General features: G+C 35.5%; 2 protein-coding genes across 2 annotated transcripts in view; one reads left to right on the top strand and one right to left on the bottom strand.

The window, feature by feature from the left end:
* The window catches only part of LOC118279238 (slit homolog 3 protein), a 136,875-nt gene extending 134,622 nt beyond the window's left edge, over window positions 1-2,253 (bottom strand). The window contains exon 1 of the mRNA XM_050698478.1: window positions 1,987-2,253. The gene's annotated coding sequence lies outside the window, so the exon portion shown is untranslated. The remainder of the gene's footprint in view (window positions 1-1,986) is intronic.
* An 11,534-nt stretch (window positions 2,254-13,787) lies between these two features.
* Window positions 13,788-25,412, top strand: part of LOC118269291 (uncharacterized) — a gene marked incomplete at its 5' end in the record, with an annotated part of 72,832 nt that continues 61,207 nt past the window's right edge. The window contains one exon of the mRNA XM_050698229.1: window positions 13,788-13,866. Coding sequence (XP_050554186.1) covers window positions 13,788-13,866 — 79 coding nt within the window. The remainder of the gene's footprint in view (window positions 13,867-25,412) is intronic.

The following is a 25,412-nucleotide window of genomic DNA, read 5'->3' as shown; positions in this document are numbered from 1 at the left end:
ACATTCATAAACACCATTCACTGTGATATCAATCGACGATTCGACCACTATCAACATACATTGCCGCCTTCAAATGCAAATATCCATTGAACACCATAAATGGACCATCAATGGACACTAAACTTTAGTTCAAAGTCGATGTGGAAACAAGAATGTATTATCCTTTATTATCCTTTATTTTAGTTTTAAGTTAGTTTTTATTCCTTATTTTTTTGGTATTTTTAAGTTGTAAATAATGTGTTAGTTTAGAATGTATTAGATTTGATTATTTAAATGATAAATAAACAATCTTATGTACTAAGTTTGTGTATTGGATTTAGTTTGCGAATTCCATTGCGTAGGTTGAAAAATGTTGATCCTTGATCTATGAGCGGATTAATCTTATAATTGGATTGATACTTGGAATCTGTATGGATTGAAACTAAGCTTATACATTTTACTTACTTTAATACTAAGAGTTTGGTAGAAGGTAAACACATAGGTAAAGGTCTATGTAATAGGAGAATACGATTAATCTAATAAAAAAAATATGTGTGCCCTGTTGTATATAGTTATGTATGTATTCCGCAACAGAATATATAAACTGTCTTCTATAAGTTTCCAAGATGATTTTCTTGAGTATGAAAACTGCAAGTGTTAACAAATACTGAAGAAAATCATGTGTTCATTAAAAGGGCTTTTCCACCAGAGATGTGCTATGTTACGTTGCTATGGATGTGTTTGGCTTCCATCAATCATATTCATTGGTACACATAGCTTAGCACTGGTGGAAACGGACTCAGCTAAGCTACGTTATTTATATGGACAGAAGCGTGCCATTGATGGCTTCCCTACTATCGATACATCGCATACTCGAGCTGCGCATCTGCCTCCCACAGTTACACAGCTTAGTATCAGTGGAAACAGTCACATAATTTCACAGCTTAACTATTACATCTTCGTAGCACAGCTACATAGCACATCTTTGGTGGAAAAGCACCCTTTTTTTTTTTTTTTTTGAGGGGGAAAATCATCCAATGACTTCTCCCGCCTTGGGCAAGGCGAGAGGGAGTGTCAGACTCTTACTGACTAAAAACCACCCCGTTCCTTCTCCTGCTTTTCGACCCGGAGCTCCGGTAAACCCGCTAGGTAGTCCGCAGCTCCGGATCAGAGCACCCTTACGCCTAAATAAAAGTAACTTGAATTATATCTATACTGTGATATACGAAAATCTTAACTTATGATTTCTTAAGTGGGTGTGAAATCCTACTCTGCTTCCCTCATTACGGGTTACAAGATAATTATAATGTAGTTACGTAATGCGAATTTAATTTCATACTTTCAAACAATAGAAAAATAATGACTCAATGTCCTTTCTTCTTTTGTTTTGACTGTCTATTGGTACGGTACCTTTCTTTCTTTTCTTTCTTTTGGAGTGTCTGTTTGTAATTTTGATATAACCATATTTTAACGTTAACATTGCAACAATACATACATTAGATTAGATTAAAACGTTACGCCTTTTATCCCGGAAGGGGTAGGCAGAGGTGCACATTACGATATGTACACCAAATTAATATTGTTTACAAATTTTTGTCAGTCGGTTTGTTCCGGCTAATCTCTAAAATGGCTGAGGTACTTAGGTGTAACTTAAGCTACTTATATTTTAGAAAAAATATTTTTTATAGGTATTTCAAATACCCAACTTCTGTCATAAGTTATCATTCTACGCGAATGCAGACAATAAATATTTGAATACTACGATTCATTCACAAAACTTTAATTTTTCACTTATTATAAAAAAATAATTTATAAATAAGCGAACTTCATTCTTGAATGTTGGTAATATTTATGTTGCAAACAACAATAAATGTGCGAACCTCTCGACTTATCTAAACACATATTAGTTCAACAAAAACATCAGTAGCAATGTAGCAGTCAAACAGTATAACGTATACAAATATTTTGTTAACTGTAATGAGTTAGTCGTTAGTTCATTACACTCACCTTTCCCCTCTAATGAGCACTCATTGTTAACAAATCGCCCACCGTTCGGAGCGCAGGAGCAAGCACAACACTATGCATGACGTAACTTCCTAGTACACTTCATTCATTAACTAAAACTGTCGACTTAACCAAACGCTGAACAACACTATCCAATATTTAAAAAAAAATCAATAAACCACTATCACTGTCTTCGAAATTTCGTATGTAGTTCGTACGTATTTTTTATTCGTTACTTTTTTTATTTTTTTTAGTAAGCGCGTGTGTGTCAGTCGGTGCGCGCGCGCATTTGAGCACGCGCCGAAGCCTCCGAGAGTCGCCCCCGCGATTTTTGACGCGTGGGCGCAACCAGCCGGCCCCGAATTTGCGTAATATATTAAAGCAATAAAACAACTCAAATATTACTACTATATGTTCCTCACTAGCTTATCTTATTAATGTCCGTTCAAATCGGTACGACCGCCGACAGCAGGGGACCACATGAAAATGGCAAGCTTTCTTTATAAGCGTATGTTAGAATTTTAAATGAGTATCGAATAATGCATTCGACATAAAAAGCTATCGGCGTCTGCTAACAATATTATGTGAGCCGGTGCGTTGGGAAGCGACTTGTCGAGGAGTACCTTGTATGGCGAAACGGGTTCGTCTGCAGTCCCACACGTTCGACTTTTTGCCGTTCAGTGCAGGAAAGAGGTAGGGACTCCGAACCAGTGTAAGATGACCCCCCTCGTCCCTTAACCAAATAAGCAAAGTTCGGGGTTGCGCAGTAACAAAAGGAGTAGCAGAGATCTTCATTGATTGGTCGTTTTCTGCTAAGGAAGGAGCATTGTACAGATCGTGTGCTTGCAAGCCACGTCCTGCCTTCAGCTTCATACATTTGTAATGAAATCGTCGAGTCGCTGCTGAGTCCTAATTAGACGTCTCCTATGGTGCCGCGAGAACGCTCAAGTAATGTTTTGGCATCCTAAATAGCTGGAATTTTCGCTAAATGAAACGTTTTTGAGTTCAACCTTTGGTGCCGCAATTAAATGAAGAAATGCTTTATGCATTGGTTTCTTACTATTTTGAATTTAATTGATTTTGAAGGACGAAAATGTTTCTTTGACTGCAGATCAAAAGTGGAATCCATTGTTTTAGCACCAAGGTTTTCTATGTTTGAAAGCACGCTTGGTGCGGTGGCTGAGCAAACGCCTGCCGTGCAACGTGTACCGGGTTAGATTCTTGCACGGATCACACAAAGAGTTGCTTACTCTTTGTGTGATCCACAAATTGTTGTTTCGGGTCTGTGTGTCATGTGCATGTGAACTTGTATGTTTGTAAACGCACCCGCGACACAGGAGAAAATTCTAGTGTGGGGCAACGTTTTAAAATAAGCTTCTTTTATTATATTTTCAGGCCAAAACTAATGAACATTCACGTTTCATCAGCTAATGTTAGGTATGAAATTATTAATCCCACACAATAGGTTCATAACAATATATTACCTCCACTGTGCCAAATTTCATAGCAATCTGTTACCGCACAACATTTTGCCGTCCACATAGCATAAAATATGTACAAACAAACAATTGCTTTTTTGTACATATACCTATTAGATAAATACTGCCTCGTTAATCGAGTGGTCGCAAGTACGACTGCGGGACAAGAGGTCTTGGTTTCGATTCCCGGATCGGGCAAAGTATTACTGGGCTTTTCGGGTTTTCGAAAATTTCTCAGTAGTAGCGTCCGTCTGGAAATGTGTCCAAAATATGACAAAAGGCTCACCCTCTATTACATGGGACTTAACGCAATTGGTAAAAAGTGGGTGTACATTGTATAGCGGCATTAAGTGCCGTAATGTGCACCTCTGCCTACCCCTTTGGGGATCAAAAAAAGGCGTGACGTAGATAAATATTGACTTGTATAGAAAGTTTATAACATTTAGCACCTTTTATATTAAGAAAGAAAATACATATAAAGTTAGAGTCAATATATATTTGTGAATGAAACCAACCGGTCTGACTTGATAGCGTAATAGTCGTGGGACACGCTATGGGGTTTCCAATTCGGTTTCCAGGTCAGACAAAGTATTTTTCAATTTTACTTTTTTATTGGCGTAGATGTATTTAATTAGATTATTCACACATGGGATTATTGACAGTATCTTTTTAGAGAAAAGTGCAGAGATTTTCTGTTCAACATCTTGTTTAAACAAGTAATTGTGTGTGTTTGTTTGTGTGTTTTAGGGGCGAAAATCATCAAATGTCTTCTCCCGCCTTGGGCGAGACGAGAGAATCGTCACCGCGTTTCGCCTTCTGATTAGTTGGTTCATTGACGCCGGCTAATCAGAGCACTGTCGAAGCATAATCGTACTACGCCCTCAGAGTTAAGTTATTCAAGAAATTACAAGGAAAACATTAGTTTATCTTCCACGACAATAACATACACCTCTACCAACCCCATAATACATAGAATACCAAACATAATATATAACACTACTCATTACGAAATGAACCAGTGTGGGAACCTTAGCAATGTACCCAAAGCACCGTTGTACGTAGTGGGTGAACATTTGTTCTCACTACACATCATACTATGCAACACCAGTATAAACTGACCGTCAAATGTACGTAAAGATCATATAAAGCGGTTTCAAGATAAGCTGGTTTTTCATAGCTTGAACTAGGTAACACCCACATGACTACACTTCATAATCCCGGGATTATAGCCCGTTATAATGTTTTAACATGTTTACATTATTGTGTAGTGACCAGCTAGTTGGTCAAAATAATTCCTAATTTATATAAAAGGCACCATACTTACCATACTTCTTTCACCACACTTCTTTTTTGGTTATTCGAAATTTTCTCATATATTAGCACGGAGTCTGGAATTGTGTATGGCAATAGACTCACCCCCTATTACAAGGACTTATAACACAAACGTTGAAAAGTGGGTGTACATTGTATAGCGGCATTACGTGCTGTAATGTGCATCTCTGCCTACCCCTTCGGGGATAAAAGGCGTGACGTTGCACCTTACTTGTAACTCTTTTGGTACTGCATGCTATTGCTTAGTATCCTGATAAAAAAAGATTTTGGAGTTTACTGTAAACCTGCTTGGAGTTTACTGTAAACCTGCTTTTTGGATTCGGTTTTCTATTCGGTTACCAAATCCGAAATTTCAGATTTCAATTTCTCTTAAGTAACTCCCGATTCTAAAGGACTATTAGGATAAAAAGTTACTAATGTAGACTAACTATAAGAAAAAATCTCTTTCTAATGTTATGTTACTGTACGAAATTGAAATGTTACTATAAGAAAATTGTAAACGGAGAAAATATTGTTTACATATAAAAATCATTAATTTCCACTACTAAACTAACGTAACCTTTTCAAATTACACATAGCATGTGATCAATTTGCCCCTTAATTAAAACTGTTCAAGAATTTTCCTTTACATTTTTGTAGTGGCTACAAAGAAACACGCATTGGAGAAACGTGTATAACATCGGTGAATTAATAAATGTCATCTATACTAATATTATAAAGCTGAAGAGTTTGTTTGATTGTTTGATTGTTTGATTGTTTGTTTGTTTGTTTGAACGCGCTAATCTCCGGAACTACTGGTCCGATTTGAATAATTCTTTTTGTGTTGGATAGTCCATTTATCGAGGAAGGTTATAGGCTATAAAACATCACGCTATAACTATTAGGAGCGAAGAAATAAAGGAAAATGTGGACAAAACGGGGGAAATTATTAATTCTTGAGGGCTTCTTTTGCGTGCGCTGCGAAAATGGTTCAAGATACGAAAATTATATGTATGAAAGAATTGTTCCTCTTAAAATGATCTAAAAAAAAGTCCGCGACAGTATATGTCTATCTTTTAGGATTAACTTACTAGAATCGTTTTTATGGTAATCAAACTGGGTCGAAATTAATGCATTATTTGTTAAGAGTTGTATTAACAAAAAATATTAATCTTTATCGAAATAAATGTGTTGTTCATTAAGAGTATTTAATTGTGAACAAAATTGTCTTTGACATCACTAAACTTCAATAAACATCTTAGAAGATATTACAATTTTAAAATAACTCCGGTATAAAATTCACCCGCGCCGCATGATGTGCGAAACACGACGCTGCCAGGAGGAGAGGCATTGTTTGCGAACGACGCGGAGCCTGGTGTAACTATACTCAAAAAAATTATAGTCTTACTAAGGAAGTAAAACATTTTTTGATCATTGACCATCGAAAGCGTTTGTTTACAGCGTAGAATGGCAAAAAAGCGGTTTACCACACGCCCACATTTTATTGTGGCTGTCTAATAAAGTACAACCAGATTCTACGTATAGTGCAATAATATCGGCTGAAACATTTGACAAACAAAAAAATCCAATTTTTCAATTTATTGTCATAAAAATATGATAGGGTATAAAAATATGGTCCTTAAGGATTTCATAACCTTGCGTCACCATGTATGAAAGAAAACATTTGTTCTAGAAAGTACTCTTTTTTTTTGAGGGGTAAAATCATCCGTTGGCTACTCCTGCCTTGGGTGAAGCGAGAAGGAGTGTAAAAATCACCCCGTTCTGATTTGAGCCGGGGCCCCGGTAATCTTTTACGTTGTCTGCAGCACCGGATCGGGCATCAACCCTATTGGGTCCCATCTGTAGTAGTCTGGCTCTTTGAGACGCGCACAGAACGCGACGCACGGTACGCACGGGTCTGGTTTTGATCGGGCGACGAGCTACTCTTACTCGCCGTCCGCAGACCCGCGCTTACGGTGGCCGGGGATCGTCACGCGTTCCTCGACGCCCGGAGTGTCTTCTGCGGCGGCTGGGGCGTGATGAGGATCGTTCCCTCACGCGCTCCGCTTCCTCCTTAGCTAGCATGACTGCTTCGCAGAAGGGGGAGACGGCGTCCCTTTCCCCCTCGCTCCGCACCTTGGCCTGAACTAGAGCCGGACGTGAGAGGTTACCGTCGCCATTTACATCCCTAAGGACATGGCGATGCTCAGTACATGCAATGCACACCGCCACTGTATGCTCCACCATATCTTCCGGGCGGTCCTCGCAATGACGACACCCAGACGAAACGCCCGGGTGTTTCCTCCCGCCGAATTCGAAACAGGTACCAACCGAAACTTCCGTATACGATAAGTACCTGCGTCAGGCGGTAGGTGAGGACGCCGTGACGCCTCTTAAGCCACTCTTCAAAGAGGGGACTTACCACTGCTATAACGCGTATGTAGGGAGCCCATCTTTAAAGTACCCTAGGAATTTTATTTCTGGAACACAAACCGGGGTGGCGGTTACCCAACCTATAGGCGCAGGTATCCGGAAAACAGTGGAAACACATATAGTATAGAAATGAGTGTGGATTGTTCCTTATAATCATAATCCAGTGCTATCACGAATTTTCATTGCACAAATTAACCGTGGGTAACAGCTATAATTTATGAAGCTGAGAAAGTTGTTTGCAAAAATAAATATAATGTCTAAAATAACTATTCCACGCGGACGAAGTCGCGGGCACAGCTAGTTCTTCAATATGTCTGTGGGCGTTTACAAATATTTTCTGGTAACTCTTATGTAAAGCTGAATAGTTTGTTTGTTTGTTAGAACGCACTAATCTTCAAAACTACTTGACCGAATTGAATAATAATTTGTATTCGATAGTCCATTTATCGAGGAAGGTTATAGGCTATAAAATATCCAAGCGTGCCAAGTGCGTTGGAGATCGCAGTTTAAAAAAACCGATTTCAAAAACTAAATACTAAAAACAAACTAAAGGTAAAAACTAGAAAGAAAATAATAATTATAATAAGTTATATGTACTAGTAGGTTATAAGTTACCCACCCACTGATAGGTTAGAAGTCTCCTCCTTTTTGGAGAAATAGGTTAAAAATTCAAGTTTATCATCACTGATAAATGGTGAGCACAGTAGCAGTACTCAGATCCTATACACATTTGACAGAGACTGGGCTACTGACTGATCATGATTATTTAATTCCGTCATTTAATTTTTATGCTCAAATAAAATGGTGGTGAATTACATAAGTAGTATATGGATTTCTAAATATCCTTGGTCATGTATCTGTGGGCGTCTTGTAGATACTACCTACTTTAAAATGCTAAGAATTTGGAATTTTAATCTGTCCTTTAAATATGGTGATATGTGCCAATTCGCTTCTATGTGGCTACTAACGAATAAGCTAAGCTATGTTACATTAACGAATGCTTAATGTTACATAGCTAAGCCTATTTAATACACTTTACTGATTACTACGATTTAACTTTGCAGTTTTAACTGTACAGCCGGACCGTACAGTTAAATTGTTGGTCCATACAGGCTACCCACGTAGATACGTGTCACAACTAGTCACCAACTAACGTCTTGGGATATAATTTTATTCCTCGAATTAAGAGACATACTAATTCTAGATTCCGTACTTTGAAGTCCAGTCTACGATACGAAATACGACGCTGAAGTTGGTGCCAACATAAAAAAAAACTGAAGTAAAAGAAGTAATAGGTATACCTGGACAAAATTCACGTGGCGATCCTACGAATATTCGTGTTGAAAATTTCCAAAATTAGAACTACATACATATGACAAAGGTATCATCCGAATATGTAACTCGCATCTTGATTGACATGTTTGCGTTCCGTCCGGACCTATGCCATTTTTGTTCCATAAATCTAGGTCGCAATCAATCAGAGTACTAATCAACCTCAATTTTTTTACAAAATTTATGACCAACAACGGCCCATTCTGATACTTTAGAAATGTGTAAAAGTAATAATGTAAGAGTGACATAATATATTAATATTATTCGATAAAAAAAAATATTAATTTCTAATGACAACACACTTAGTATGAGTTTGCTTTACGTTTAAAGTAATTGAGAGTGCATTCAGCGCTCTGATTGGCCGGCTCGATAAATTAACCATTTAGAGCGCCGAACGCGCTCTCGTTTCGATTTCTTTCAAACAAATTCGTACTAAGGGTACTAACTAGTAGGAACGGGGTTTTTAGTCAGTAAGAGTCACTCCGTCTCGCCTCGCAAAATGTGGGAGAAATCATGATGATCTTCCATTCTTAAAAAAAGGTACTGACTCGTAACTTCTTGAGATTTCTCTACGTATCACTGTTGAAAATAATACTAATAAAAATTACAAGGTACTTACGACATAGAAGACCGTAGATTAATCCCAAAATCCCAGAACGTACAATATGCCACGAAATATTTATGCTATACCGGAAACAACTTTCTAAGCAAACGAAACTTGTGATTTTTCACAAGAAAGAGAGAAAATTTTAACTTGGGACTAGTGTTATTTATTAACATGTAAAGAAAACTAGATTATACAAATAGGCCATTGCTATAGTATGCATTATTTATATTTATACTTTGTAGGTACCTTAGTATTTATTACGTCTATGAGAACAGACTTTTTATTTTGAGGGGGGGAAAATCATCCGTCCTGGTAAACCAGCTAGGTAGTCCGCAGCTCCGGCTCAGGCATCAGCCCTACTGGGCCCCATCTGTGGCTATTAGAACAGTCTAAAGGATGTGTTAAAGGCTTAACTGTCGTTACTAACTCAGAGACATTTAATGATTACTTAATCTATTCCTTAGTAGTAACGATTTATTATCGAAAACTATGGCTGATGACTGGGTTAAGTAACTATTAAACAACTCTGAGTACTTACGGCAATTAATAAAAATAATTTTACGTTTTCGTTTTATTAATATGTACTTTGACTTACCTACGCTTAATTTTGTTTATTCTAGTTTTCTCTTCATGTCTTCATTATAACAAGTGTGTGTGGTATACCACTATTCTCAAAAATAACTGTAAAAATATTGATAAAATCAACCAATTTTTAGAAAAATAATGATTCACTGGTCAAAAATCAAGCAACGGAAATTCTTCATCAAACAGTAATAATTGTAGGCGTAGGTCCCAAACTGTAGGTACCAGGCTTACATACATACATAGGAGGTGCTGATACCTCACAATCGCATTTATAGACGAAGCCCCGACATCTGGCCGCCGTCAGATCACTCCAATTAAGAATCTGCATACCAATTTAACTCTTCACTCTGACAAGCAAAATTAAACCCTATACAGCAGGACCTCTTTAATCCGAACCCCCTCTAGTCCGAACACCTCTGTAATCCGAACCCCCGAGCCGAGTCCGCGCTGTCTTGCTCTCGCCCGCCAGTAACTTTCCGAACGTCAAAATACTGGATTTCTTCAAAAATGTTGATTAAAATATGTAACGTTTATAGATTAATACAAATATTGTATTATGTATGTACCTATTATGTAGTTTATTCGCAAAAAATACCCTTATCATCTATATCCCTATAATCCGAACGCTCCACCAATCCGAACGGGGGCTAAATTTTCAGAGTTCGGATTAAAGAGGTCCTGCTGTACTTCTGAAGTTAAAGTCGGTTAAGACTGCTTGAACTGTGGTTTGCTGGTCTCTTCCCTCGTTTTGATGCCAATTTGCAATATGAAAATGTCACTGGAATTATGTATTTGTGTTGTAGGGTGCTGCGGACTACCTAGCGGGTTTACCGAGGTTCCGACTCGAAGAACAGGAGTAGAAACGGGGTGGTTTTTATTCAGTAAGAGTCTGACACTCCCTGTCGCCTCACCCAAGGCGGGAATAGTTATTGGCTAATTTTCCATCGTCAAAAAAAGCAAGCCTATTCCGTAATTTTCGCAGAGCTCGATCGCAGTCCGCCATGTCATTGGTTGTGAGAATAATCTCGACTAATGAAGTGCGAGAATTAAAATTAAAATTGACAAATAGAAAATACCTAGTAGAAATGCGCAATGCATGGAAACAGTGACGATAACGGCTACAAGCACGGAATAGAACTAGTTTTCTTTTCTTTCGTTTTACTACAATATAAAATAAACCATAACTACTTTGACAAACACATGAGCTCTAGAACTCTCCTAATAACTACAAGAAAAAATAAGCCCTAAGGACACACGCATACACTTCAAATTACCTTAACAATAAGCTAGTAGATATTCTGAACGTACATTTCGTAGACAAGGCCCTCATTACCCATTAATTAGCTTAATGACAATAATTCCGAGAACATCATTGTTTCACTGGCAATTATGACAATATTTTGCTTGACAAAAAATACTATAATTGAGCTTTTAATTATTAAGTAGGCACGTGTTAATTAAGTCGAAAATCGCGTTGTTATATGAGAGATTATTATTCTGTAGTGTCTTTTTTGGGTTATTTTGGTAAACATTTTGCTTACCTCGAAAGGTAAGATAGAGTAATACAAATACAATGTAGAAACACCCAATTTTCACCATGTAATAAGGTGCTTTACTGACATGCACCGGGCACAATTCCTCTATTTTTCTTTTATCTCTCATTTTTTTTTATGTTGGAAACTCACCCAATAACTACTTCCCGCGTTGCATTAGGCGAGAGAGTGTCACGACTGAATACTAAAATGCTACTCAATTTTAAGTTCTACTTAAATATCGTGCCATCTCTGTCATTTTGTAAAGTATTTGTAGTGACAGATATATTTTTGAGCGTCTTAAAATTGAGTAGCGTTTGAGTATTTGGACATCAGATTCTTACTGACTAAAACTGCTTTGAGCCGCAGCTCCGGGTATTTTGTTCCATCCTGTATTCAAAATCTCTTACTCGGCAATTCAGGCCAGTCCACTCAAGCTTGAGGCAGACTTTTGTTATTAAGAGCCTGAAAAACCCCAATTAAAATCTAAGAAACCCACGTTTCTATACTTAGTAAAACACAATAGCATTATCTTACAACAAAAAATAGAACGTTTCTTTATCTCCCCAATGTAATAATATTTTTATCACAAGGAAGACATAAATACGTCATAGGCTCTTGAACTCTAACAAATAATCATTTAATTTCAACTTAACACGTAAATATATGACAAATAAATTAAGTAAAACAATAGTTTGAAAGAATGACATACTCCGCTCTTCATATTGCGACACAATTTATGAATCATCAATCGCGATATGATATGCTGATTTCATTTCACACTTACACCAATTAAATTATGTAAAATAATAATATGTAATTTCTTCTTCGTCGTTCATAAAATTAATATACGGTACGTAATTATTCTTGCAGTAGGTTCCTACCTAAGCTTTCGTTTTTAAAGGATACAGGACAATCAAGCCGGTGCAATGGTGCAATGGATCGCCTGATGGTCAGTAATCGTCACTGATATAGAAACCCCTACTCGTCACTAATATAAGGTAGCTATCACCTGATGGTAAGCAATCACCTCCACTCATGGACATACGAAACACCAGAAGCGTCACAAGCGCGCGTTGCCGATCTTTTGGGGGTTAGGAATTTAAGGGTTGTTGTGGAATCGGGGATTAGAAAGATTGGGAAGGGGAGTCATTGGGCCTTCGGTAATCTTACTCACACAATGTAAGCGTTGTTTCACGTCGGTTTTCTGTGAGCCCGTGGTATCACTCCGGTTGAGCCGGCCCATTCGTGCCGAAGCATGACTCTCCCACACTTAAAACTTAAGTACATATGTGTATTTGGTTAAAATAACCGTGTCACTACGATGTAAAAATAACTTTAACTAAGAATAAGTTAAGTTACACACATACTTACTCATAGTCCGATAACAATAATAAATTATTTATTATCAGAGTTCTCAATAACATCATACAAAATTATGTTCGAATTATTTCTTGGTAGTGATACGCCCAAATACTTATTCCCAATATATCACATGATTCCCTAATTAATACTCTGTATATGTTTCCAATTCTTAGAATCCTGTTATGAATCTGCACTTGGGGCTAAGTATGATGAAGTAGAAGATTTTTTTTCTAAAACGTTGCCCTTACTAGTATTTTCTCCAGTGTCGTGGTTGCGTTTACAAACATACAACTTCACATGCACATGAAACCCAAATACCAATTAAACCCGAAACAACAATTTGCGGATCAGACAGAGTTGCTTCCTTGAACCCACTACATGTTACACGGCAGCCGGTTGTCCAGTCACCGCACGAACAGATCAGTCCATGTCTGTTTGTTTATCTCCAACTTCTCATCTCAACTGTCTCTTTAGGCACCTTTAGGTACTTAAATCAGTTTACCTGTTTGGATACCATTGATGGAACAGGCAATACTAGGGCTAAAAACCAATGATCCAGAATCGATTAGCCGAATTAAATCAGATGACTCGAATTTCTATATTAATATTATTTTTATAAAAAGTTAGAGAACTTCTATCTAAATAGTAATGCTAAAGATTCTTTCTTTTGTCAGTAATAGATATGCTATAATCTGATCACAAATTAAAACCATTGTCCTATCTAATAAATCCCATAAATACCTAATTACTTAATTTATCAATACACAAACCAAACATCATCAAAATGCATTCAGCAGTTTCTGCGAAAAGACAACACAAACACATCCTTAGTACTAACTACTACTGCTTAGTAAAACAAACACTATAACAAACATTATGAACGGGACAAAAAATCGACATCATAAACATAACATACGGGTCCCAAACTCACACACACCGACGCAGCGTAATATGAACCCGTATATCCGTTGTCAGTTCCCTCTCAATACAAGTCAGAACGATTTGCATCGTCCAATACTTCTCAAACAAATTGTAATTAATACATCGTTAGCTTGATAATACTTGATAATTATTGTTTGTAGCGACCCCATACTTTGACCCCTACGATAAGAGTGTTCGTCGCCTTCATTTGGTGGTTGGTGTGCGGATGGGAAGGTCTAACATGATCTGACGTACAATATGATTTTGTGTGTGATTTTTCTGTGTTTGTGCGCCTCGGGAACGGTGTTTGGATCGCCTAGTAAGTCACTTTTACTATAGATATAAAAGTGTAATTCTTGTAATACTAGTATTAGGAGCTATCTAAGTCTTGCTTTTATGATAACACGCTAGAAATTATAAAAGTTTTGTTCGTGAAAACCATGTGTGTTAAGAAGAACTTCTGCATATGCATAGAGAAGTTTATAATCAGTTTTGTCAATATTAAGCAGTTTGATTTCCATAATTTAAACCATGTGGATTTCTTTCCTTCATCAAAAGAATATCACATAGAATCCTACAGATAATTTCATTCGCTATACTTATATATCTTCGTATCTTTACATTATTCATTCATTCATGAACTTCTTAAAAGTTGATAAAAAGTCGAGTCGAGTTTGTTAATGATAAGTTATTGTTACATAAGTTTAGTTAGGTTATTATGTATGTACATATATAACTGTAGTCACATGCATGTGATGTAGAGAATTTAAAGTCTTATCTACGAAGCACTTGATTAAGTTTTGAATTGAAACTTCCTTGTTTATCCTGTTACTGATATTTATCTGCCTCATGGTCAAAATGGTCATAAGTGTGTTGGCCGCGCATTGGGTGTTGAATTCTATCGCCGAATCATGATTTAGGTTTACTAGGAGTTTTTTTTTTTTTTGTTTTTCTGTAAAAGCACGGTGTCAGGTACTGTGCAACTTGTAAGTATAAGTGTGGGAAAGCTATGCTTCGGCACGAATGGGCCAGCTAATCGGTGTAATCCCAATACCCGATTCCCCAACAGCCCTCAAATTCACGACCGGCCTTTCGACCGGGTGTTTTGGGTGTGAATGGCCAAGGGCCGGCAACGCACTTTGTAACGCTTCTGATGTTTCGGGTGTCCATGGACAGCGATTGCTTACTATCAGGATCCGTCCCCACGTTTACCGGCTTATATCATAAAAAAGATAATAGGCTCACCGCCTGTTAGATGGGACCTAATGATGAAATCTGTTACTATATGCATACCGACTACCTATTTCGGGTTTAAAACACACGTTACATGATAAGTAACTAAGGTAAACAAATATATTAATCTATGTAGTGATACGTAATCTAAAAGCATAATTACCTAATTATTTTATTAATTACAAAGTAAATAACATTACAGATAGGTAATTTACTAAGTCACATATAGCAAACCAATTAAGGGTTTATATTCGTAAACATGAAATGAACTACCGATCTTAATTCAGAATTTTGACAATGTATCGAAAACCTAAATCGATCTAAAGATTCCTCGGTTGAAATCGATTCTAAACTTGAGCCGTAAAACATTACCTTTTTTGAGAGGGAAAAAAACCAATGACTTCTCCCGCCTTGGGTGAGGCGGGAGGGAGACTCTTACTGACTAAAATCCACCCCGTTCTTTTTCCTGCTTTGAGCCGGAGCCCCGGTAACCTGTTACGTTGTCCGCAGCTCCGGCGCAAAACAGTACCACCCTGTTAGGATAGGTATGATATACATGAAGATGTCTATCACCTAGTCAAACTCAGAGCTTTTCAATACCAAAAACTCGCCAACTACTCAAATCTCATACAAAATGTATAAAGCAATAGAATCTTAATGTTTAATAATGGTCTCAAAGTGACAGATTGTAAGCAAGGTCGCCTATATACTCAGCCTTAGTGGTTGTGGTTGAAATCTAAGTCTGCCTACATAAATACATAGTAAACACTAAGACCACAGCGTTAAATTAGACCTGTAGGTATGAATTAAGATATAAACTAGCTAAAGGTCAAATTGTAATGAGCAATCAGCAGCTACGTGTCCAAGACCTTCTTGTAAAATTTCCTAAACTGAGTAACGTTTTATTCAGCTTTCCGATATTGGTACTCTCAAATGTTAAGGAATTTGAAATTGGGCACACCACCGCCCTCTATACATAATAATAAGCAGTAAGGAACTAATAAACTAACCTAAAGATAACTTGCATAATTATGTTACTGTAGTGTGCTAGCTGAGGGTCAAATTGTAATAAGCAATCAGCTACTACGTGTCCAAAACCTTCTTGTAAAATTTCCTATACTGAGTAACATAATATTCAGCTTTCAAATAACGGTATTCGCAGATGGTAAGCAATTTGAAATTGTGCACAGCACCGCCCTCTATGCAAATAATGAGCAGTATGGTACTAATAAACTAACCTTAACTTAACATGCACAATTATGTTACTGTAGTTTGCTAGCTGAGAGTCAAATTGTAATGAGCAATCAGCTGCTATAAGCGACCAAAACCTTCTTGTAAAATTTCCTAAATATAGTAAAGTTTTATTCAGCTTTCCAATAACGGTATTCTTAGATTTTAAAAAATTTGAAATTGTGCACACAACCGCCCTCTATGCAAATAATAAGCAGTGTGGAACTAATAAACTAACCTAAAGGAAACTTGCATAATTATGTCATTATAGTGAGCTAACTGTCAGTTTCCTTCGGTTAATCTTTGTCTAAATTCATATAGGGTAAACTACCCAATTATCAGCACTTTAAGAGTTAGTCCCAATTTAAGCCAATTTATTATTGTGAAAAAAAGGCTTTTGTTCGTTAAGGCAAATTTTATAGTTATAATATTTAATAAGGAAGACGATAATAAAAGAAAAACATGATTGACCTCTATCCAAGATTATTTAGACAAGTAAGAATAAAAAATGGGTCTGTCACCATTTACTGGCACCATCTCCACCAATTACTAGCATAGAGCAACCCAATTATCAGCACCTAACCATCACTGTTAGGAATTGCATTAAAAAAAATAGTTACATTATTAAAATCTGTTTTTAATTATTTTTATATAGTTAATAAGCAGGTAACAAAACAATGACTTATAATCTAATAATACTTTTATCTGTATAAGTCGAACAAAAAAAAGCGTCACGGCCGTACCATCTTTTTCTCGAAACCATTCAGGCCAATTTCGACCGCCTATAACTTCGTTGTGGATAAAACAAGAAACCTGAATTTTCAGATACTAAACAGGCATTGTACGAACATGGTATATTTAAATTTTCATTAAATTTTAAACATTACTTTAAGAATTATAACACGTCAAAGTTTCGAAATTTTGTCATAGAAGCTGTTGAGATGATGAGTTGAGATGTTTGCGTAAAATTAGTATTTAGTACCTACATCAAGGGAAAAATCAAATATTTTGTAAATTCAGTCCAGTTTTTTTGGATACATCAACTGCATCAATAACTTTGTAATCCTAAATGTATGGGATTAGAAAGTTATTGATACAGTTACAATTTCATCACACCAATAAACCCATATAAATGTATGAGATTACAAAGTTATTGATGCAGTTACATTTTATTGTTTAATGAAATAATTGAATCTACAAAAAAAGTGAGATAGGTCCATCAAAAACATTCTGTAAAAAATCCAAGTCTCGCACCTCATCAGTTTATGTACCGTAAAAAAATATGAGATCCATGTAATACCGAGTCGGTTATTTTATTTAGTCCCTACTTAAGAGACCTTCTGTCTTAAGTTATAATGTAAATTGTTATCATATCAATATTACATTAATTTTACGTTTTAAATAAAATAGATTGACTTAGCCATCGCATGAAAACACAAATATACCTACTTTTGTTGACATTTCTCGTATTAAATTGTTTAGTCTATTTCATGACAACGAATTACGATGGTCTATTGCACGATAACGTACGATGGCCAAGTCAATCTCTTTTTTTAACACCTTTCCGTTCAGATGTTTTTTCAGTAATCAAAATGTCCTGTAATTTGACTGGTGTTAGTAAATATTGTTGACTATCAAGACATACCAATTGCGCACTACTAAGATAATCTCCAGTATTATTATAACATTGTTTATTTGTTATAGAAGTTGTCGTAGCTTGCATACCATCTACAAAATCTTTTGCTAATATTACTGGTAATAAAACAAAAAATAAGAAGAGAAAAAATAAATAAAAAGAAATAAGAAGAGGTGATGAAATTCTAGGGAAACCAATTTATCAGCATGCTTCTGATCCAATTATCAGCACCATGCTAACATTTGGATTTTGATGGTATAAACTACTTTTACAAAACAAAATTAATTCTTTGCATAAAATAAACATAATTTACATTAAAAAATATGAAATTAGTATTTATGTACTTTTTTCCATTTATCAGCACCAGTGCTGATAATTTAGAATTTACAAAATATGCGATCCATTTATCAGCACTACGTATTTTACCAATTAATCACCAAAACCTCAAATTCTACTCTTCAGATTATCATCAAATATTATCTCAAATATCAGAGAAATCATTAGTTTCAATATTAAATTCGTAAAATATACGATATATCATAAAATGTAAACACGTGACCTTACCGGCGATCACAAGAAACAGACAAAAACAGAAGAAACCGCAAGACACAAATGTTTGTTTACATAATTTCTACCAATTTGAGGTCTCAAAGTATGATTTTCCCAATAGCAGGATTCCAAAAACATACATTTATTTATTTATAAGTGTGGAAACCCAAATTATCAAGTGAAAACCTTAGAATTGGTCGATTTATTCAGAGTGCTGATAATTTGGTGCAGTGCTAGCAATTGGGTAGTTGCCCCTACCTAGAATAATCCTTACTAATATGTAGTATAGATGTGAATGTGTGTTGGTTTGTATTTCTTTCAAGTCGCATTAGGGCAATTTTATGGTATGATTTTTGTGTCTGGATTCAAGTGGTTGGAGAGTGATATATGAACTTTATTTTCCTTCCACCGTGCAGATGAAGCCGCGATTAACAGCTAGTATATTAGACAATAACCTCTGTCTTCTGTCTATTAATAGACCATAACCTCAAATATTTGTCTTACCAAATCTAGCCCTAAAACTCATTTGTAAACTTTGAAATGAATTCGTAACGAAACCGCAGATTCGCAAATAATGGAATCCATTCTAATACTTATTATTTAATTAAATAACTATTAGAATATCTCTGAGATTTATTTAATTAAACAAAACTTTTAGTTTTAATTTCAACGTGCCTTAGTAAGTAAATACTCGTACATATTGAGAATAGAAAAATAATTGCTTAAGTGAACCAAGTTTTTGAATGGCTTTTTTCGTTTCAATTTAATAAAACTTTTAAATAATATTCAAATTAGTTCGACCAGTTATTATATACCTAAGGGTTGACAGTACACAAGTACCTATTTAAATTAAACAAAAAATTCAAGCTTCATTGCCTAGAACATGTTTTAGCAGACTCTTTTAGCAGGAGTAGGAACGCAATGGTTTTAAGTCAATAAGAGTCTAACACTGGGATCTCGCCTCGCTCAAGGCTTAAGAAGTAATTGGATGATTTTCCCCCCAAAAGAAAATCGTATTACAAGTATTTAAATGAAAAAAATAAGAAATATTCAAGAACATGTTTAAGCAGACTCTTTTAAATCTTTGGCAAGAATCCACAAACTAACGAAACTCACCTAACCTATTTTAATCGCACTATGCAGCTATAATTAAGCTTCAAGACATTTTGTAACACAAACCAATAAATGAAACAATTTCGTGAACGTAAAATCCTTCGGTACACCCACAGTACATTTACAAAACAATTCATTCATTGGAGATACTATTAGGTAACTAGAATTAGGTGTGTGCCCGTTGCTTTGACTAGTATTTACTCGTAGAACATTTTTCTCAAATAGAACCTGATCCTGTAGAAATATTGTAATAATTGATAAACAATAGAGTAAATTACGTTGCTCTCTGAAAACTAAACTTATCAATGGTGAAAGCATGTTCCTAATCTGTCTAACTCTAGTCGAGTGCCCATTCGTGGATTATTAGACTAGATTAATAGCACGGTGGCCTCATAGAAAACTGAAGTGAAATAACTCTCGTGTTGTAAGACAACGCACCTGTGACTCTTCTGGTGTTGCGGGTGTCCATAGGCGGCACAAATCACTTACCATCAGGTGACGCGACTGCTCGTTTGCCTCCTATTCCATAAAAAAAGACAAGTCCAACCTGTTTGTAATATGTATCACTGTAGTTATACAACGTAGGTAAAAGGCTAGTGAATTGATTTAGCTTGCTTAAGAGTTAGGATTCAATGCCACAGCGAACGTGGTCGGGTCTCATTAGGCCCTGTATTGTTTACGAGCTCACAAAGAAGACTTGTTTAATTAGACGGTCCTAGGTCTTAGTTGGTGCTAACCTCTTTATTGCCTAATACCTAGACGCTCATTGGTCGAGTTTCGGTGGTCATTTGTTAATTACGTGAATTTTATTTATTGTGTAGTTATTATAAGTTAGTGTTGAAAATTGAAAACCAAATTATAATTTGTTTGATTTAGTGTTTCTTATACGAAAGTTACTTGTTTTATTTTTCGATGGGGTATAATCATCGCAGGATATCTCCTGCCTTGGGTAGGGCGAGAAGTAGTGTCAGACTCTTACTAACTAAAAACCACCCGTTCCTACTCCTGCTTATCGAGCCGAAACCCCGGTAAACCCGCTAGGTAGTCCGCAGCTGCGTGAGCTGCGGAGGTCAATGGGTGATGTTCCCCACTTAAAAAAATAATAAAACCCATGAAACAAAACAAAACCTAATACTATTAATCCTACCAATGCATCATCGTATTTCAAACTCCAACACAAAAAAAAATAAAAATTAAAATTCAAAAATGTTAAAAACTCAATATCAAAAATACTCTGTTTTACTTTCATCACGTTTGTACGTCCGTGTGTCGATGGGCATGAGATTATTAACTAAATTGATCCATCCAAAGCGTATAATAAATATAGGGATCCGCATGACTGTACCGACGTAGCTTGTCACGCGAATCAATGATTTAAATTGCACTCTGATTCATTGGCCCGAAATATTACTGACTGAGCTATGGTTGTTCCGAATATTGACGAACTGATGCTGAATTAGAATACCTATGTGCAGTCAACAGACAGCCAGTTGCCAAACTTTAGTAAACACTAACTGAAATTAATACACCAATCGTAACCCATACAATACATATATAACGTCACGCCTTTTAACCCCGAAGGGGTAGGCAGAGGCACACATTACAACACGTAATGCCGCTATACAATGTACACCTACATTTCACAATTTGTGTTATAAGTCAAGAGAAATCTTCGAAAAACCGAAAAAATCCCTAGTAATACTTTTCCCGACCCCGGGAAACAAACCCGAGCGTCGATGGAATCGAACCTCTTATCCTACAGTCACACTTGCGACCACTTGACCAACGAGGCAGTATCGTATCGTCGTAATCCAGTATCTCTATTATTATTATTTATTTATTTAATGAAAGTTACAAGGTATAACTTATCAACTAGAGTGTTGTCTAACAAAACAAAACTATACCTATATAATTTGCCTGTCGGATCATATTGTTTTGCGTGTAATTCATATCGATATCCGATCTCAGTTTTTAACAAAAACTCCATACAACTATATATAACCTTTAACCTACCAGCCTATCGATTATAAATAACCCAGTAAAACATTAATAACTTACGTATTCGTTACCCATAGCTCACAAAACACAAACAGAACTTATGGTCCGATATTTTAATTAAAACTTAGGCAAACAAAACAGCCTCTATTCCCGGAATAATGTTATCTTTATCAAGTAAAACGTATGTTTTGTTGTATTTCCTCCATCATTTATTTACGCATCTACAACTATTACTCATTATTATTCATTATTGTTTACTTGTTAAGGAGTTTATCAATAGGTACCTACTTACCTACTTACCTAGTTTATCTTTACAAACTTTGACTTTGCGTATAAGCCAGTAAACGAGCAGACAGATCACCTGATGGTGAGCAGTCGCTTTTTTGCCACCCAAATAAGAGGACATACGCCTTCAGGACACCTAAACCACCTGTTAACAGTAGGTATACAAACCTTTACCGATATGATCTTTAGACCTTCAAAGAGAATAGTCGTACAACTAGTATTTGTCTACAAAATCAGAAACGCACTTGTAATTTTGACTCATCTGGCGTTGCCGATCTTCATGGGTCTACTACCTAATCACTTACCAACCTCCTTTTTTTACCGCGTGGAAATCCTCATGGATATCTTTTTTCTTATGATGTCAGTCAGACAGCAGGTAATATCGGACTCTTACTGACTATAACCACACACTCCTTCTCTGAAAACAAGAGGGTTACTGAGCACTCGAGTAAACGAACTCACCGGTGACAAAACAATTACTACCTCCTATCATAAGAATCACCAGTTCGTTTGTTTGTCTCTATATCCCATACCTAAAAGAAATATGAAGTCCATTACCAACCGACTAATTGAAAGCACCTAAAGAGAAAAATCTAAAAAGGTCAAAGTAAGGCTCACTAAAATTCACTATATATCTCGTCTTCTAGTAGGTACGAGTAAATCTGTTCGTATCATCCCTTGATTTATGTCACAACATAAATCACGGCCAGAGACATAGAACTCTCCCCATACATTTTACGTCAACTTTTGCTGTGAAAGTGACTATTTATTAAAGTACCGTACCTAATCTTCTTTAGTCTAGTGTTTTCATAGGCTTTTGGTTACTTACAAGGGTGATGTGTGAAATATGGAGTTTAGTTTAGGGATAGACTTAACATTTGAAAGATTATTCTTATGGTATTGACTGCACGGTTGGTGCGGTGGCTGGGCGACCGACTGCCGCGCAACGTGTATCGGGTTTCCCGTACGAAGCAACTCTTTGTGTGATCCACAAATTATTGTTTCGGGTCTGGGTGTCTTGTGCATGTGAACTTGTAAATTTGTAAACACACCCGAGACATAGGAGAAAATCTTGTGTAGTAGGCAAAGTTTTAAAAAAAGAAAGATGTGATTTTTAGGCCTGCCCTGTAACACCCTAAAATTTTTATTTTTTCTCAAGGATGAGCAAAGAAAGAATACAACATTAATTCACTTATGCAGGTCACAAATATAATACTTACCTTTCGAACTTTATCTATACATATAATAAAATCGTAGAAAAGTGCTGTCTGTACATTGAAAATAAAAATAAAAAAAATAGCAGGGGTTATTGTAATGTCGATGTCGAACCCAAAAATGTAATTAACTTTTTTTTTGTCTATTTGTCTGTTTGTCTGTTTGTCTGTTTGTCTGTTCGTCTGTGCGCGCTAATCTCAGAAACGGCTGATCCGAGTTGGATGCGGTTTTCACGAATATATTGTGGGATGCTTAAATTTACATTTAGTGTTTGTTTCATGTCAATCGGTTCATAAATAAAAAAGTTATGTCAAATTAAAGAATCACGTCGAACATTCTATGCTTATACCATTAATCTCCGCAACTATTTGACGGATTTGGTTGAAATTTGGTACAGATATAGTTTAGAACCTTAGAAAGGACATAGATATATTTTTATTTCAAAAATAAAAAAATAAAAATAAGAAATAAATTATTTATAAATAATTCTATGTCGATCGTTACACGACTTCGGTTCATGTTATTGTTTTAATTTATCGAAAAAAGTAAATAAATAATAAAAAGGTATGAAAAAAATAATATCAATATAATAAAACATTTAGTACAAAGAAAATGCTCTAACGGAGTATAGATAATTCTATGTCGATCGTTACACGACTTCGGTTCATGTTATTGTTTTAATTCATCGAAAAAAGTAAATAAATAGTAAAAAGGTATGAAAAAAATAATATCAATATAATTAAACTTTTAGTACAAAGAAAATGCCCGAACGGAGTATAAATAAATAATCCAAGTTGTCTTTATCCTCGATAGATGGCGTTGGGATCGAAATAGATCGCGCTATGGTTTCGTTACATTCATTTGGTTGGGTATCGGCCGAGCGCTTCGGTACTATCGTAGAAAAAGTGTATTATCAGTCGTATGATTATTTGTCTGTAGTGGTCCTGCTGTTTCGTATATTCTAAATTGGTTTCGTCGTTGTATTTGTCAATTAATAAGTTTATTTGTTGGGTTTTCCTGGTTTTTTGGTTAAACTATTTAACGTAGGTTTAGTTTGATATCGATTATTAGTAGTTACTGTAGTTAGTTTTTTTAATAAAATTGTAAATCTAATTTATAAATTAATTAGATTAGATTTAAGTCGTTTCTTTTAAATTATTTAGTTTAAGCTTGGTTATTATAGCATAGAGGATAGGTTGTAATATAGTTTCTTTTTTAATTGTTATAAATTCGTAATTCGTAGCTTTCTTTAGTTTTAAGTTAGTTTAAGTCCGTTTTTAAACTATTTTTTCAATGCCCTAAGTGAGTATACATCTATTAAATTCAAACGCAGAGCTCATTATGTTGATTTTTGAAGAGTTCCCTGGAATATCTTCCACATCTCATTTTTGAAGAGAACCCGCGAGATCGGGAACTATGTGGTTAAAACCAAAAATTTGCCGGAAGTCACTATTCCACGCGAACGAAGTCGCGGGCAAAAGCTATCTATACATATAATAAAATCGTAGAAAAGTGCTGTCTGTACATTGAAAATAAAAATAAAAAAAATAGCAGGGGTTATTGTAATGTCGATGTCGAACCCAAAAATGTAATTAACTTTTTTTTGTCTGTTTGTCTGTTTGTCTGTTTGTCTGTTTGTCTGTTTGTCTGTTCGTCTGTGCGCGCTAATCTCAGAAACGGCTGATCCGAGTTGGATGCGGTTTTCACGAATATATTGTGGGATGCTTAAATTTACATTTAGTGTTTGTTTCATGTCAATCGGTTCATAAATAAAAAAGTTATGTCAAATTAAAGAATCACGTCGAACATTCTATGCTTATACCATTAATCTCCGCAACTATTTGACGGATTTGGTTGAAATTTGGTACAGATATAGTTTAGAACCTTAGAAAGGACATAGATATATTTTTATTTCAAAAATAAAAAAATAAAAATAAGAAATAAATTATTTATAAATAATTCTATGTCGATCGTTACACGACTTCGGTTCATGTTATTGTTTTAATTCATCGAAAAAAAGTAAATAAATAATAAAAAGGTATGAAAAAAATAATATCAATATAATAAAACATTTAGTACAAAGAAAATGCTCTAACGGAGTATAGATAATTCTATGTCGATCGTTACACGACTTCGGTTCATGTTATTGTTTTAATTCATCGAAAAAAGTAAATAAATAGTAAAAAGGTATGAAAAAAATAATATCAATATAATTAAACTTTTAGTACAAAGAAAATGCCCGAACGGAGTATAAATAAATAATCCAAGTTGTCTTTATCCTCGATAGATGGCGTTGGGATCGAAATAGATCGCGCTATGGTTTCGTTACATTCATTTGGTTGGGTATCGGCCGAGCGCTTCGGTACTATCGTAGAAAAAGTGTATTATCAGTCGTATGATTATTTGTCTGTAGTGGTCCTGCTGTTTCGTATATTCTAAATTGGTTTCGTTTGTATTTGTCAATTAATAAGTTTATTTGTTGGGTTTTCCTGGTTTTTTGGTTAAACTATTTAACGTAGGTTTAGTTTGATATCGATTATTAGTAGTTACTGTAGTTAGTTTTTTTAATAAAATTGTAAATCTAATTTATAAATTAATTAGATTAG

This window comes from Spodoptera frugiperda, chromosome 14, assembly GCF_023101765.2.
Source record: "Spodoptera frugiperda isolate SF20-4 chromosome 14, AGI-APGP_CSIRO_Sfru_2.0, whole genome shotgun sequence".
Classification (NCBI taxonomy): Eukaryota; Metazoa; Arthropoda; class Insecta; order Lepidoptera; family Noctuidae; genus Spodoptera; species Spodoptera frugiperda.
Note: the sequence above shows the minus strand (reverse complement) of the source record. Positions and strands in the feature narration are given on the sequence as shown.